General features: G+C 37.5%; 1 protein-coding gene across 3 annotated transcripts in view; it reads left to right on the top strand.

The window, feature by feature from the left end:
* The window catches only part of IMPA1 (inositol monophosphatase 1), a 32,564-nt gene extending 23,727 nt beyond the window's left edge, over positions 1-8,837 (top strand). For all 3 annotated transcript variants that reach the window (XM_042923311.1, XM_042923310.1, XM_042923312.1), the window contains exons 8-9: positions 7,601-7,752; positions 8,650-8,837. In XM_042923311.1, the coding sequence (XP_042779245.1) occupies positions 7,601-7,752; positions 8,650-8,765 (268 nt within the window). In that variant the 3' untranslated portion in view covers positions 8,766-8,837. The remainder of the gene's footprint in view (positions 1-7,600; positions 7,753-8,649) is intronic.
* The last annotated feature ends 7,649 nt before the right edge of the window (positions 8,838-16,486 follow it).

Raw genomic sequence — 16,486 nt, 5'->3', positions numbered from 1 at the left:
CATGAAAGATCTTGGTATTTGCTTTCTAGGACATGAGCTATGGACCATCACATGTACCGTGGGACAAGGGAGAAAATATGCCATTCTTCATATAAACTAACAAAAGCCACTAAAGTTAATTTGGTTTTATGTATTTGGAAAGCAAACATCCGTTTAACATTTGTTACTAGTTCTTTCTTAAATTTGATATACAGTAAGACAAAGGCAGTAAAACCTTTGACATCAAATTTTAATCATTTTTAAATTGCTTTGGCACAAAGGATGTACTGAGGTACAGTGTTATTTTTTTCATATTTTAGATACAAAATAAATACATTAGTCATCAATTCCTGTTTCTTTTTAAAATTTTTGTGTTTTTTTAATTGAAGTATAAACGTATGGTAATAGATTAGCTTCAGGTGTACAACATAATGATTCATCAGTTCTGTATCTTAGTGCTCACCATGGTAAGTGTAGTCACCATTTGTCACCAAACAACAATATACAAAATTATTGATTTTGTTCCCTATGCTGTACTTTTCATTTCTGTGAGTTATTTCATAACTGTAAACCTGTCTTCTTAATCCCTTTTATCTAATTCAGCCATCCCTCCACCCACCTCCCCTCTGGCAACCATTATTTTATTTTCTATATCTAAGAATCTATTTTTGTTCATTTGTTTTGTTTTTTAGATTCCACATATATTGAAATCATATGGTATTTGTCTTTCTCTAGCTTATTTTGCTTTGTGTAATACCTTCTAGATCCATGCATATTATCACAAATGTCAAGTCTCATTCTTTTTTATGGCTGAGTAATATTCCATTATGTCTGTCTATTCTATTTCCCATCTTCTTTATCCATTCATCTGTTGAAAGACCCTTGTGTTGCATCCGTATCTTGGCTATTGTAAATAATGCTGCAGTAAACATAAAGGTACATACATCTTTTTGAATTAGTGTTTTCATTTTCTTTAGGTAGTGCATCCAGTAGTGCAATTGCTGGGTTGTATGCTATTTCTATTTTAATTTTTTTGAGGACCTCCCATACTGTTTCCCACAGTAGCTGTGCCAATTTAAATGCACGAGAGTTCCTTTTATGTGAATGCTGCAGCTAGGACTCCTAGTAGCATGTTCAAGAAAAGTGGTCTTGTTCCTGTGCTCAGAAGGAAAGCTTTCTCAGGGGTGCCTGGATGGCTTAGTCAGTTAAGCATCCAAATTTGGCTCAGGTTAGGATCTCACGGCTCATGGATTCAAGCCCTGTGTCGGGCTCTGTGCTGACAGCTCGGATCCTGGAGCCTGCTTTAGATTCTATGTCTCCCTCTCCCTCTCTGCCCCTCCTCTGCTCAAGCTCTGTCTTCCTCTCTCTCTCAAAAATAAACATTAAATTTTTTAAGAAGAAAAGCAGGGCATCAGTATTTCACCACAGTATGATGTTATCTGTGGGCTTTTCATATATGGCCTTTATTATGTTGAGGTATGTTCCCTGTAAACCGATTTCGCTGAGGATTTTTAACATGAACAGATGTTGAAAATTGTCACATGCTTTTTCTGCATCTGTTGGGATGATCATGTGATTTTTATCTTTCATTTTGTGGATGTGCTGTATCACATTGATTGATTTGCAAATATTAAACCATCTTTGCATCCTTGGAATGAATCCCACTTGGTCATAGTGAATGATCATTTTAATGTATTGTTGAATGTGGTTTGCTAATATATTGAGGATTTTTGCATGTTCATCAGAGATAATCGCCTATAGTGTTCTTCTTTTATAATGTCTTTGTCTAGTTTTGGTATCAGAGTAATGCTGGCCTCATAGAATGAATTTGGGAGCTTTCCTCCTTCTGTCCTTTAGAATACTTTGAGAAGAATATGTAGTGTGTGTGTGTGTGTGTGTGTGTGTGTGTGTGTGTGTGTGTGTGTGTATTTTCTTTTAGTATTGACTCTTTAAATATTTGGTACAATTCACCTGTGACTGCATCTGGTTCTAGACTTTTGTTTGTTGGGAGTTTGATTACTGATTCAATTTCGTTGCTAGTTACTGGTGTTTTCAAATTTTCTATTTCTTCCTCATTTAGGTATGGAAGTTTATAGGTTTCTAAGAATTTATTCATCTAGGTTGCCCAGTTTGTTGGCATATGATTTTTCATAATATTCTTATAATCCTTTGTATTTCTGTGCTATAAGTTGTTTATCCACCTTCATTTCTGATTGAGTCCTTTGTTTTGTTGATGAATCTGGCTAAAGGTTTATCGGTTTTGCCTTTGTGGAGAACCAGTTTGGTGTCATTGAACTTTTCCATGTTTATTTTTAGTCTCTGTTTTATTTCTGCTCTAGTCTTAATATTTCCTTCTGTTAGCTTTGGGCCATATTCTTTGTCTAGATTTCTTAATTTAAGGGTTTGTAAGGTGTTTGAGATTTTTGTTTCTTGACTTAGACCTGTATTGCTATAAATTTCCCTCTTAAAATTCATTTTTGCTGCATCCCAAAGATTTTGTACAGTTGTATTTCTCATTTATCTCCATGTATTTTTACTTCCTCTTTGATTTCTTGGTTGACCTACTGATTGTTTAGTAGCATATTGTTTAGTCTTTGTGTATTTGTATTCTTTGCAGGTTTTTTCTTGTAATTGATTTCTAGTTTCATACTGTTGTAGCCAGAAAAGATGCTTGATAGTATTTCAATCTTGAATTTATAGACATTTGTCTTATGGTCTAACATGTCCTGGAGAATGTTCTATGTGCACTTGAAAACAACGTGTATTCTGTTTTCAGATGAAATGTTTCGTATATATGTTAGGTCCACTGGTCCAATGTGCCATTCAAGATACTGTTTCCCATTAACTTTCTGTCTGGATGGCATATACATTGATGTAAGTGTTGTGTTAAAGGCCCCTACTGTTATTGTATTACTGTCAATTTCTCCGTTTAGGTCTGTTAGTAATTGCTTTATATATTTGGATGTTCCAATGATGGGTGCATAGATATTTACAATTATTAACCCTGTTTTAAAATTTTTCCCTTTATCATTATATAATGCCCTTCTTTGTCTTTTGTTACAGTCTTTGTTTTAAAGTCTGTTTTGTGGGATATAAATATTGCTGCTCAGGCTTTTTTTCCACTTCTGTTTGCATGGAACCTTTTTTTCCATTCTTTAAGTGGTCTAAAGTGAGCCTCTTACAGGTGGCAAATGGATAGGTCTTTTTTTTTTTTTTTAATCTGTTCATTTACCCTGTATCTTTTGATTGTAACATTTAGTCCTTTTATATTAAAAGTAACTATCCATAGGTATGTACTTATTGCCATTTTTTGTGCCTTATTTTCTGGTTCTTCTCTATTCCTTTCTTCTCTTGCTCTCTCTTGTGGTTTGATGGCCTTTAGTATTATGCTTGGATTCCTTCCTCTTTTTTTGTGTTTTCCTATTTATTATAGGTTTTTGATTTGTGGTTGCCATTACGTTCCTATATAAAATCTTATGGGTGTAGCAGTTTATATAAAGTTGATGATTGCTTAAGTTTAAACATATTCTAAAAGCACTAAATATTTACTTCCCCACCCTTGTTTTATGAATGTCATATATATATATGTCATATATATGTCATATATATATATATATATATATATATATATATATATATATGAATATTTTTTTTTAAGTTTATTCATTCATTTTGAGAGAGAGAGCAAGAGCATGAGCAGGGGAGGGGCAGAGAGAGAGAGAGAATCTTAAGCAGGCCCTACACTCTCAGTGTAGAGCCCAGTGTGGGGCTCGAACTCCTGAACCGTGAGGTCATGGCCTGAGCTGAAATCAAGTCAGACACTTAACTGACTGAGCCACCCATGCACCCCACGAATGTCATATTTTATATCCTTTTATTTATGTGTATCCCTTGACTCATTTTGTATATTTTACTACTTTCATGTTTTTTTTTTTTTACCTCCATACTGGTTTTATAAGTGATTTACCTGCCTTTATTATATGTTTGCATTTATCTGTGAAATTTTTTCTTTCATAATTTTCTTATTATTATGGCCTTTTCTTTCCACTCAGGATTCCCTTCAACATTTTGTGTAAGTCAAGTTTGGTGGTGATAAACTCCTTTAACTTCTGTTTGTCTAGGAAACTCTTTATCTCTCCTGTTCCAAACAGTTCTGTTGCTGGGTAGAATATTCTGGTTGCAGATACTTTCCTGTAAGCATTTTGACTGTATCATGACACTACCTTCTGGCCTGCAAGTTTCTGCCAAAAAAGTCAGCCAGTAGCCTTATGGAATTCCCCTTGTATGCAACTGTTTTTTGCTCTTGCTTTTAAAATTCTTTTAATAATTAACATGGCAAGGGGCACCTAGTTGGCTCAGTTGGTTGAATGTCCAACTTTGGCTCAGGTCATGATCTCCAGCTCGAGAGTTCAAGCCCCGCATCAGTCTCTGTGCTGACAGCTCAGAGCCTAGAGCCTGTTTCAGATTCTGGGTCTCCTTCTCTGCCCCTCCCTCACTCATTCTCCCTCTCTCCCTCTCTCAAAAATAAATAAACTTTAAAAAAAAATTTTAAAAATAACATGGCAAAAATGATGTAGGGAGGTGTGGACTTCCTTGGGTTCATCTTGTTGGAGGGTCTCTGCCTCCTGTATATGGATGTCTGTTTCTTTCAGGTTATGGAAGTTTTCAGCTATAATTTATTCAAATAAGTTTTCTGCCCCTTCTTGCTTCTCCTTCAGAGAGCTAATGTTATTATGCCTGATGAAATCGTTGAGTTCTCTTATTTTTTTCTTTTTGCTATTCAACTTGGTTGCTTTCCATTTCCCTGTCTTCCAGATCACCAGTCTGTTCTTGTGCATCCTCCATTCTGTCATTGATTCCCTCTAGCATGGATTGAGTTCTTCATCTCTGATTGGTCATTTTTATATTTTTTCTCTGTCAAAGATCTCAGGGATCTTCTACTTTTTTTTCCTCCCAAGTCCAGTGAGTATCTTTATGGCCATTACTTTGTATTCTTCATCAGGCATATTGTTTATCTCCATTTCATTTAGCCTTTTTGCTGTGATTTTTTTTTTCCTTGTCCTTTCATTTGGAACATAGACAAAATGAGGAGACGGGACTAACTCTCTGTTTATTTCTGTGTATGAGGAAGGTCTGTTTCCTGCTCTTGAGAGAAGTGGCCTTGCGAAGGGAAGTTTATGGTGCCATGTAGCACAATGCCCGTTGGTCACCAGAACCAGGCACTCCTGGGATATCTTCTGGGGGCTGTGCACATCCTACTGTTGTGGCTGAGTCACATTTGCCTTTAGTCCAGTTGGCTGCAATAACCTATTGTGTCTGCTGTGGGCACACCGTGCTGGGTTTGGTCACTGCATGCTTGTATGTGGGAGATGTCTGCACCTACTCTGCCCTAGCTGTGGGCCCACCAGAGGGCAGAGCACTCTCCCTGTGGGGCTCCCTGAGAGGCTTTCTTCGGAAGGGGTGAGCAGCCATACTATATGTCTATACCCAGTCTTGTCTGCTGTAGCTGTAGGCTCACCAGGTGCAGGGCACCCTTCCTGGGTGGTCAGCTAAAAGGTTTGGCTGCTGGAACTGTGGGTGTGCTGGTGTGTGGGGTTATCTACCCCTCTATCCAAGGGACAGTCACTTGGTCCCTGCCCAGGCTGCTTGCAGGATGTGGTGGGGCAGGAGCTGCATTTGGGGAATGCCTGTCGAGTTGTGGGAGGAGTTGTATGGGGTGGGTCTGCAGGTGAATGTGGGGGTGGGGCAGGTGGTTCTAGCAAAATAGAAGGAGAATGCACAAGTTCCCACATGTATCTGGCTATTTAAGCTGGGGGAGATGAAGGGAAGTGGTGCCTGCCTCCACTTTTGTTCTTGGAGAAGTTTCCTGAAGATGTGTCATTGCACCACATGTTTTGTGATAGTAAATAAATCTATCTTTCCACATATACCACAGGCACTTTTCAAACTACTGCTTCTATGGTGTGTCTAGGCTGGGTTATTTATTATGGGTTACTTATTTTGGGTTATTTTAGGGTAGAGACTGTTTCCTATTGTCCTCCAGCTCTTCCAGAACTAAGCCTGCTCATTTTAAAAGTACCTGGGGTTAAACCCCACTGATTTTAAAAGCTTGTGAAGTTAAGCCCACTCATCTTCAGGGCCAAATGTTACAGGGACTTGTCTTCCCGGTGTGTTTCCACAATGCCTAGGGTACATGGCACGGAGCCTGATCATCTCACTTCTCCATGCTTGTGGTGACCTTCCTGTTTGTGGTTAGTCTCACCAGAGGGCTTTGGTTCCCAACTGCATGTCTGCCCCTTTTACCCTTTTGGTCTGGTCTCTCTATGATTAAGCTCTGTTCTGCCAGATTCTGGGTCCTTATTCAGTTCGTTGCACAAATGTAGCTGTTGGCTTGGTGTGTCTGTAGGGAAAGTTGAGCTCAGGATCCTCCTAGTGTGCCGTCTTCCAGCTCTCCCCCAACTCCTGTTATTTCCTTTTCTGTGAACAGATAGCATTGCCTTATATTCAGAAATTTAAACAATTACAAAAGGAATTTGAGGAAAAACCATTTGAAAATTACTTGCAGACATGATGAACCCTTTTTCTTAAACATTTCAGTGTGTGTTCCTTTAATAAGGGGGATACTCCCTAACATAACTACAGTTACAAAAATCAGGAAATTAATGGCGATATATTACCTAATATAGTGGCCTTACGCAAATTTTGAAAAATAGATCCAAGATCCAATCTAGGATCAAACATTGCACTTAATTGTCATTTCTCATCAATTGTCTTTAATCTGGAACTATTGCTTAGTCTTTGTCTTTTATGATCTTGCTATTTTTGAAAAATGTAGGCCAGTTACTTTGTAGTATGTCCCTTGATTTGGGTTTGTCTGGCTTTCTCAAGATAAAAGTTACATAGGGACATCTGGGTGGCTCAGTTGATCGTCTGACTTTGGCTCAGGTCATGATCTCATAGTTTGTGGGTTCAGGCCCTGCACTGGGCTTTGTGCTGACACTCTCTGCTCCTTCCCCATTCGTGCTCTCTCTCTCTCTCTCTCTGAAGAATAAATAAACATTTAAAAAAAATTTTTTTTAAGAGAAAACAAAAGATTAGAGTTACATTTTTGGCTGGAATGCCAGACAAGCAATGTTGTCTCTCAGTGCATCATAGGAAGAGGTACTTGATACCTTTTTGTCCCATTATTGGTGATAATAATACCACTTGATAGTGGTAGACCATTATAAAGAAGGTTTCCCATTATAAATGCAGGCATATCTCAGAGATAGTGCAGGTTTGGTCCTAGACCATAGCAAAAAGGCCAGTCAGATGAATTTCTTGTTTTTTCCGGTGCATATAAATTATGTGTTTATTTTACCATGGTATATTAAGTGTACAACAGCATTATGTCTAAAAAGGCAGTGTGCATACCTTAATACTTTATTGCTAAAAAATGCTAATCATCTGAGCTCATCATAATCACTGATCACTGTAACAAATGATGAAACAAATCATGAAATAATTTTTTTTTAACATTCTCCATATTCACTCAAATTCTCTCAATCAACCCTTAAAACTAAAGGAGGAACCTGTTTGAAAGTTTTTTTTTTCCATCTTATTTTTAAATGTTATTTGGTAGGATCCGAGGTGTTGGAACAGCAGCTATTAATATGTGCCTTGTGGCAACTGGCGTTGCAGATGCATATTATGAAATGGGAATTCATTGCTGGGATATGGCAGGAGCTGGCATCATTGTTACTGAAGCTGGTGGAGTGCTAATGGATGTGACAGGTAAAATGATGGGACACTGAAGCATTTTTCTCTCTGTTGGACTTTCCTTTAGTTACAGCTTTTTTCCTTTAATGTTTAACATATACTACACTTCACCTGTTGAAGGCAAAACAAACAAGCCATGTGATTTTCTGCAAAATCAGGATATCAAATTTTGACAGGCAAGGAGGGTAAAAAGCTAATTGTAATGTGGGACTAATAATGATAGATAGCTAAGCCTTTTTAAAGGTACCAGGAACTCTTGAAAAGCTATTAGAAAAGTAGAGAAGGTCACTGAATCTGAGGATTGTACCAAGAGCTCTTTGAATGGTGATCATGGTGGTAGTTGACAGTGAACTGTCTCCACCATCACTTTGTGCCTTGGGCCTAGAGAGGCTGACTGCTTGCTTTGAACTGATGAAGTTTTTTACAGTGAACCAGGCCCAGAAGTATTCACCAGTGATCTGGGAGAAAGGCAACGAAGAAGGGAATGGAAGAAGAGTGGTATGAAATGCTTTGGAGGCAAATTTCATGAACATAGGTTCCCAAACATTAAAGAGGTAGTAAGAGTAATAAAAAGAATTGAAAAAGAACACACAAAAGAAGGAATAGATGAAACTAATATTACACTGATGTTAACTGGAATTTAAATAAAGACTAAAAACTGTAAAGATAACCTTTTTCAAACTGGTATGACTGAGACACCACAACCCCCTCAAAAAAAACCTGGTATTTATTAAAATACTCTTAAAACTCATTTATGCATCGCCAGAGCTTAAACATTATGGTTCTGTGACAGAGTAAAGGAAACTGAAAGTATTAAAATACTATGATTGACCATAGTACATATTGCTGTACTAGTTTTACAGGAATTCTTGTATGAGGTATAACCACTTTCCATATTTGGTTTGATTTTAGGTGAGCCATTTGACTTGATGTCACGAAGAATAATTGCTGCAAATAGTAAAACATTAGCAGAAAGGATAGCCAGAGAAATTCAAGTAGTACCGTTTCAAAGAGATGATGAAGATTAACTGCAACAGCCTCGCGTATTCAGTCACGGTTCCATCGCCCCCGTATTTGCTGACACACTGATGATATAAAATTTAGGATGTTTATTTCAGATGTGTAATATGATTGGTTTAAGTTGTCTTTGATATCCAGATTTAAAAATTGCAGTTTGTTGTATATTTTACTAAGACTAGGTATGCGAGAATACATGAAATGTTGCATTGTTTTAACAAACTTTGCTTGTGAGAGTGCACTTTGGGAAAGATATACAGGTAGTTGATAAGACAAAGTATCATCGACTGAAATAGCAGTTTAGAGTTTCTACGTATATATGAGCCTCTGAAATTCTGACTGTGTACATAAGCATTCTTAACTACAAAGTTAACTTTTTGGAAGAAATTTTCTTTAGTTCCCAAAGCCATATTTAATTAAATTTGTAAGAATTAATGGGTCCTTCCTAGACCAAGGTTTTTTTTCTTTGCAGAGAACCTTGTTTTATTCATCAGTGTACACATAGCACCTAGCAGAGTATTTGTTAAACACGGGCGGTCTAAAAATAAGCATTCAAAAGATATTTTGAAGGTAGCAATTCCTAGTTATACATAAAGCAATGAGCTCACCCTTTATTTTTACTTCAGGTGTTAAAGATGATCTCATCCTTTTCATATTTTACGATATCATTCCTTTTAACTCTTCACATTGCCATATCATTTCAATTCCTGTACCATCAGGTATCCTCTCTACTTGTGGGCATTTCTGCAGTTAATGTTTTACAAGACACTACAGTATTTGTTTGGAATCTTTTAAAGTCCCAATGGTTAAAAAAAAAAATTTCAAAACATTATCAGGCATCTAATTTAAATTCTATAATTAGAGTATAAAATTGTACTAAATTCAGGGGCTCCTGGGTGACTCAGTTGGTTAAGTGTCTGACCTCGGCTCATGATCTCATGGTTCGTGGGTTCAAGCCCCGCAGCGGGCTCTGTGCTGACAGCTCAGAGCCTAGAGCCTGCTACAGATTCTGTGTCTCCCTCATGCACTCTCTCAAAAACAACCAAACATTTAAAAAAACTGTACTAAATTCAATATTAATGTTTGAAAGTTGTTCCTACTGATCTTGTTGCGTACAGGAGACCTACAATCTGGCAGGTAAACTGTATTATTAATTGAATGGTGTTTTTTTCCCCAAACTCCTTAATTTTGTTGCCACTGGATTCTATTCAGTCTTTAAATATTCCTTACTAGTCTTTGTCTTAGGAAACTCAAAGAAAATTGTTCTGGTTCATAAACATTTTAAATAAGGTCAATTGACTGCTTAGCCTTGTCCTTTGACACTTGAATAGACCATTAATTTTTGTTAGTCTCATGTGAACCTTGTATTTGATAAAAGGAAAAATACATTTATAAAGTTTAAGGTAGGGGATTATTGTGCACTTCAATATACTAATATTTGAGTATTGTAATTATTTACTGTTGGTCATGTGCAGTAAAAATATACTGTATTCTGTGGTTAATTTTGCAATTAAATTTATTTAAGATTCATAAAATTTTAAGTATAACTGAACATTGTTAAAGTTTATAGTTTATGTTTGAGATTTGTGTTGAGTTGTAAATGTTGACACTTGCAGTTGTGGCTGAATATATGTTCTTGGTTTTTTTTTGTCTACAGTTTTCTCAACTTTTCTAAAAGTCTTTTAGAATAGTTTTCCAAAAAGTAGCTTTTTTTCCCCTAAATGCAATTAATTAATTTGTGGCTGAAATTTCTTTAGACATTGAAAAAAAGAGGTTTGACAAGTGAGTTATCTGCCAATAGTTTGTAAACCTTCTAGCAGTTTCTTCTAGTATTTACCTTCATCATTTCAAAGGTATATTAAAGGATATTTAAAGGATATATTTAAAGGCTATATTCTGCTATATATTTGACTTTATTCATTATTTAAACTTGCTGTTATGGAAGATGGGGATTTTGTACTTCTAACTCCCCCTTGAGCTACTTTTACATCCTCCTTTTCATCCTCTTATAATTACTAATTTACTTAATATAATCTTTGTTATTAAGTTTATATTCAGTGTTCAAGGACTTTCATTCACTGATTAACCAACTAGTATGCTATGATTATATCTTCTTACCTGTGTAATTTTTGTTCTTCCTGAGATTAACACATTGTCCCCAAGATTATAAAACCTCTTTATTAACTGCTTTCTTTTCCTCCTATAGATACATCTTTTGGGGCCCTTTTCCATCTCTTCCAGTCTGAATTGGTTACTAAGTGTGTTCATAGTAGTCCTCCTGGGGCTTCTCTTTGCTTCTCTTATGTTCAGTCATCTGTGTCCTTGATTTTTTTTGTGGCAGTCCCTTATTTTGCTGAGCCCATCTTCCAGGGGTTTTCTCTGAAAATGCACTTGAGAGGGAAAGTTTTGAAATCTCACAAGAAAATGTCTATTCCTTCATTGATAGTTTGGCTAGGTCTAGAATGCTAGGTTGAAAACAGTTTTCCCTCAGAATTTGCCTCACTCTCTTTTGTTCAAAATTATTGATGAACAGTCTTTGAATTTGCAATCCATTAACAAGTAGTCCTTTTCTTTTTTTGAAGTATATTTATTTTGAGAGTGTATGAGCAGGGGAGGGGTGGAGAGAGAGAATCCCAATGAGGGGCTCCATCTCACTAATTGTGAGATCATGACCTGAGCTGAAACCAAGAGGCAGGTGCTTAACTGAGCCAACCAGGTGCCCCACAAATCTTTTTTATTGAAGATCTTAGAAAACTCCAGAAATAAAAAGAAAATCCTGAATTTCCTGGTGATAAGATTTGTCTTTTTTTTTTTCCCCCATCCATTGTGCTAATTATTCACATCCTTTCATTCTGGAAAGTTTAAGTCCTTTACTGTTTGGCTACTTTAATACTTTCCTCTCTTCCTCATACTCTGTCCTCTTTTTCTGGAATTTCTCATATTTAGGTATTGGACCTCCTTATGTTCATCGTCTTGTTTTCTCTGACTTCTTTGCTTTTGTTTCCAAAGGATTTCCTTATCTTCCAGTCCTATTAGCTTTTTTTTTTTTTTAATGTTACTCTATCCCTTTATTCCCTACATTGTCCCTTTCAAGTTCCTCTGTTTTCAGAGTTTTTTTTTTTTGTTATGAAAATATTAAAATTTGTGGGTTGCATGTCAAGCACTGCTGATAGGGAAATCTATAGTCAAATACAAGGCAAGAAAACAGTATAAGGATTGAGTGGAGAAATAAAATTAATTCACAGTCAATGGGATGGAAGGCCCTTTTGGATTTTCTAAGTAGACAAAACTTTCTAATTAGTGTTTTTGGTGGTGTTACTAGAGGTAAGGTCAATGTAAATATTTAATGAAATACATAGTATTTTAAAAACTATCAGCTACCTAGGAATTAGTCTCATTAGACTAATGAAAGATGTGCAAGAGCTCTACACAGAAAAACAAAATTACTGAGAAATTTCTGAACTCTGAATAGAGTAATAATACACGTTGGTTTGAACACTAGTTTTTAGATATTCTTGTTAAATTGATGTAGATTCAGTGCAATCGACCAAAATCCTAATATTTTGGTGAGGACATAAGGTGGGAGGGTTAACAACTTACATGGAAATATAGAGAGCCAAAAATAGCAAAGACCATCTTAAAGCACAATAGTGAAGTTAGAAGACTACACCACTAGGTATCAAAACTTGTTACACAGCTACTGTAATTAGTGATATTAGCACAAGGATAGACAAATAGAAAATGGAATAGTGTTCAGAAATAGACTCAAACACAAACTAGATAGCTCTATGATAATTGTCAATGTAGTACAGGAAGGAAAAGATCTTTTCAGTAAGTGTATGGAATCAACATGAGCATCCAAAGGGGGAAAAAGCTTGATCACATCATGCACAAAAATCATAAATATGAAAAATAAAGCTTCTTAGAATATTTTCCTGTCCTTGGTAAGTAATGATTTGGTAAACAGGACACACAATATTAGCCATACAGGATGATTGATTAATTGGGCCACATTAGGAACTTTTATCATCTAAACATACTAGTAGGAGATTCAGAGGGCAACCTCCAAAGTTTTCAATAATATGTCTGACAGATTCTTTCCAGATTATATAAATCACTCCTTCTTATCAATGAAAAAGTGTAATTGGGACTCTGGTACAAGATAGCTATATAGGAAGACCCTGAACTCCCCTCTTCCACATACCATATCTATACCTATATGTAAACCAATTCCTCCTGAAGAACTGAGGGCTGACTAAATAGCTTCTGCACAACAGATAGACCACCTAGGGAATGGCAAGAGAGAGACACGGTAATGAAGGGAACCTAACCCCACCCCCACTCCCTGCCTCCACCCCCAGGCACACACTGAGGTGGGGAGGGATAGTACTGAGGGACTATGAGCAGGTTTTCTGCGGGGGGGGGGGGGGGGGGCAGAAAAAAAACAACAATGGTTTAAAAGAGCAACTAGAATAGAACTAGCCCTAGAATCCTGCCAGATACCAGGGTTGCTACTGGAACTCTCCAGGTCAAAGGGGCTGGTGAGCACCATGATTCATCTTCTCCTTTCACCTTGATAGGATGGAGGAGAAGCAATATCTAGGTGCCAGAGCTGGCCTACTCCCTCATGTGCTCCTAGTCCCTAGCCTGTACCAGCCCTAGGTGTCCCACCAATGTGTGTACCAGCAGGATACACACTGGGACACCCCTAGTAAGTGCTCACTATAGCTCTGGCTGCTAGACCAAGGTGCAACAGGCACAAGCCACCCCAGAACTCTCTAGAGACCACTTTGACTCTAAGTGGCCTCCTAGGGCATCTCTGGCACAGTACTTTGGGACTTCCTTGCTCACCTCTGCTTCAGCCACCCCACCAAGTAGTCCCTTACACACCTGATTGGCACTGGCCTTGGCTCCAGTCACTCTGCCTGGGCATCCTCTTGTGCTGAGTGCGCTCTGGCTGGCACCCACTTCAGCTTCAGCTGTATTCCCAGGGTCTCTCCCCCCCCCCCCCCCACAGTAGGAATGCCCCAGGACCCTCCAGTCTATGCCCCCCTCAGTTTCAGCTAACCCACTAGGGTACCCCTGTGGTACGTGCCAAGAACTTCCTGTCCTGGGCCTCACCTTGGCTCCAACTGACCTGCCAGGGTGCCCTGTGTGTGGAGAACCCTGGGAAAACCTGGGCTGCACCCACTTCAGCTATCCTGCCAGACTGTCTTCTACACAGAGAACCCAGAGAGTGCCCCATCCCATGCCCACCTTAGCTTTAGCTGTCCTACAAGAGCACTCCCTATGCAGAGAGCCCCAGAATCGCCCCAGTTCATGCCCACTTAAGCTCTGGCCATCCTACCAGGGCAGTGCCAGCAGAGTATGCAGGGACCCCTATGCCAGTCACAGCTCTAGCCAGCCAGCCAAAGTTACCAGGCACACAATATGCACAGGGGATGACCATACACAAGACCATTCCTTCAAGTTTAGGAGAAATAGCTATGTTTCATAGAAACAAACACATTCAAGCAAAATGGGGAGACAGGAGAATATGCTCCAAATGAAAGAACAAGATAACCTCCTGCAGAAAATTTAAAAAAAATTAATGTTTTATTTATTCTTGAGAGAGAGAGAGCATGAGTAGGGGAGGAACAGAGAGGGGACACAGAATCTGAAGCAGGCTCCAGGCTCTGAGCTGTCAGCACAAGCACAGAGCCTGACACGGGCTTGAACTCACAAGCCATGACATCATGACCTGAGCCCAAGTCGAAAGCTTTACTGACTGAGCCATCCAGGCACCCCAAACCCCCCTCCCCCAGAAAACTAAATGAAACAAGGATAAACAATATGCCTGCTCAGAGTTAAAATAATGATTTTAAAGATGCTCACAAGATTGGAAAAGAATGTAAGAACGACGTGAGAACTTCAACAAAGAGATAAAAAGAATATAAGAACCAGGGTTGAAGAATACAATAATTGAAAAATACACTAAAGGGAATCAACAGATTAGTGGATGCAGAAGAGTGGAACATCAATTTGGAAGACAGGGTAATGGAAAGCACCAAAGCTGAACAGCAAAAAGAAAAAAGTCTAAAAACTGAGATTAGGTTAAGGGAGCTTTTGGACAACATCAACTGAACATTTACATTTTGGGGTCCCAGAAGGAAAAAAGAGAGAAAGGGGCAGAAAACTTATTTGAAAGAAATAATGGCTGAAAACTTCCCTAACCTAGGGAAGGAAATAGATATCCAGTTCAGGAAGCACAAAGAGTTCCAAACAAGATGAGCCCTAGGAGGTCCACACCACAAAACATAATAGTTAAAATAGCAAAGGTTAAAGGTAAACCAAGAATTTTTAGAACATCAAGAGAGAGGCAAAAATGTATAGACAGGGAAATTCCATAAGGCTATCAGCTTATTTTTCAGCAGAAATTTTACAGACCAGAAGGGAGTGGCATGATATATTCAAATTGCTGAAAGGAAAAAAACCTACAACCTTCTACCTGGAAGCTTATTCAGAATTGAAAGAAAGATAAGTTTCACAAACAAAGGTTAAAGGAATTCATCACCACTAAATAAGTCTTATAAGATGTTAGAGGGAATTCTTCAAGTGGAAAAGAAAAGGCCATAATTAAAAGAAAATTATGAACAAAAAGATACAAAATATGAAAACATATATACATAAAATGTGGAGGAGGGAGGAAAAAGTTCTTTTAGAATAAGTTCAAACTTAAATGACCATTAACTTAATATAGACTGCTGTATACTTAGGATCCCATATATGAACCTCATTGTAACCACAAACCCAAAACCTATAGTAGGTACACAAAAGGTAAAGTGAAAGAAAGCCAAACAAAACACTATAGAAAGTTATCAATTACAAGGGAGGAAAGCAAAGAAGAAAGGAAAAGACTATAGAAAAGAAAGAAAAAACAGAAAATAACAACATGTCAATAAATACATACCTATGAATAATTATTTTAAATGTAAGTGGTCCAAATGCTTCAGTCAAAAGATATAAGTGGCAGAATACATTAAAACACAAGACCGATTTATGCCTACAAGAGACTACAGACCTAAAGACACAAACTGAAAGCAAAAGGATCGAAAAAGATATACCAAGTAAATAGAAGCAGAAATTGGAAAAAAAACCAAAACAAACAATAACAAAACCACACCAGGGTAGCACTACTTACATCACACAAAGTAGACTTCAAAACAAAGACTGTAGCAAGAGACAAAGGAAGGGCATTACATAATGATAAAGGAATTAATCCAACAATGGAATATAATAGGTGTAAATATGCGCGCAATATTGGAGCATAAAGCAATTATTAACAGACCTATAAAGGAAGAAATTGACATTAATATAATAATAGTAGGGGACTTCAACACCCTACTTACATCAATGAATAGATGATACAGGCAGAAAATCAATAAGGAAACAGTGTCTTTGAATGACACATTAGAACTGATGGAATTAACAGATATAGACAGAACATTCCATCAAAAACAACAGAATACACATTCTTCTGAAGTGCACATAGAACATTCCCCATCATAGATCACACATTAGGCCACAAAACAAATATCAATAAATTGAAGAATATTGAAATCATATTTTGAAATCATATTATGAAATCATATTATGCAACTTTCCTGCCCACAGTGGTATGAAAAAATCTAGGGGAAAAAAACACACACATGAAGGCTAAACAACATGCTATTAAACAGGAGATGGGTCAAAG

Source organism: Panthera leo, chromosome F2, assembly GCF_018350215.1.
Source record: "Panthera leo isolate Ple1 chromosome F2, P.leo_Ple1_pat1.1, whole genome shotgun sequence".
Classification (NCBI taxonomy): domain Eukaryota; kingdom Metazoa; phylum Chordata; class Mammalia; order Carnivora; family Felidae; genus Panthera; species Panthera leo.
The sequence above is the reverse complement of the archived record's forward strand: the minus strand, read 5'-3'. Positions and strand labels throughout refer to the sequence as shown.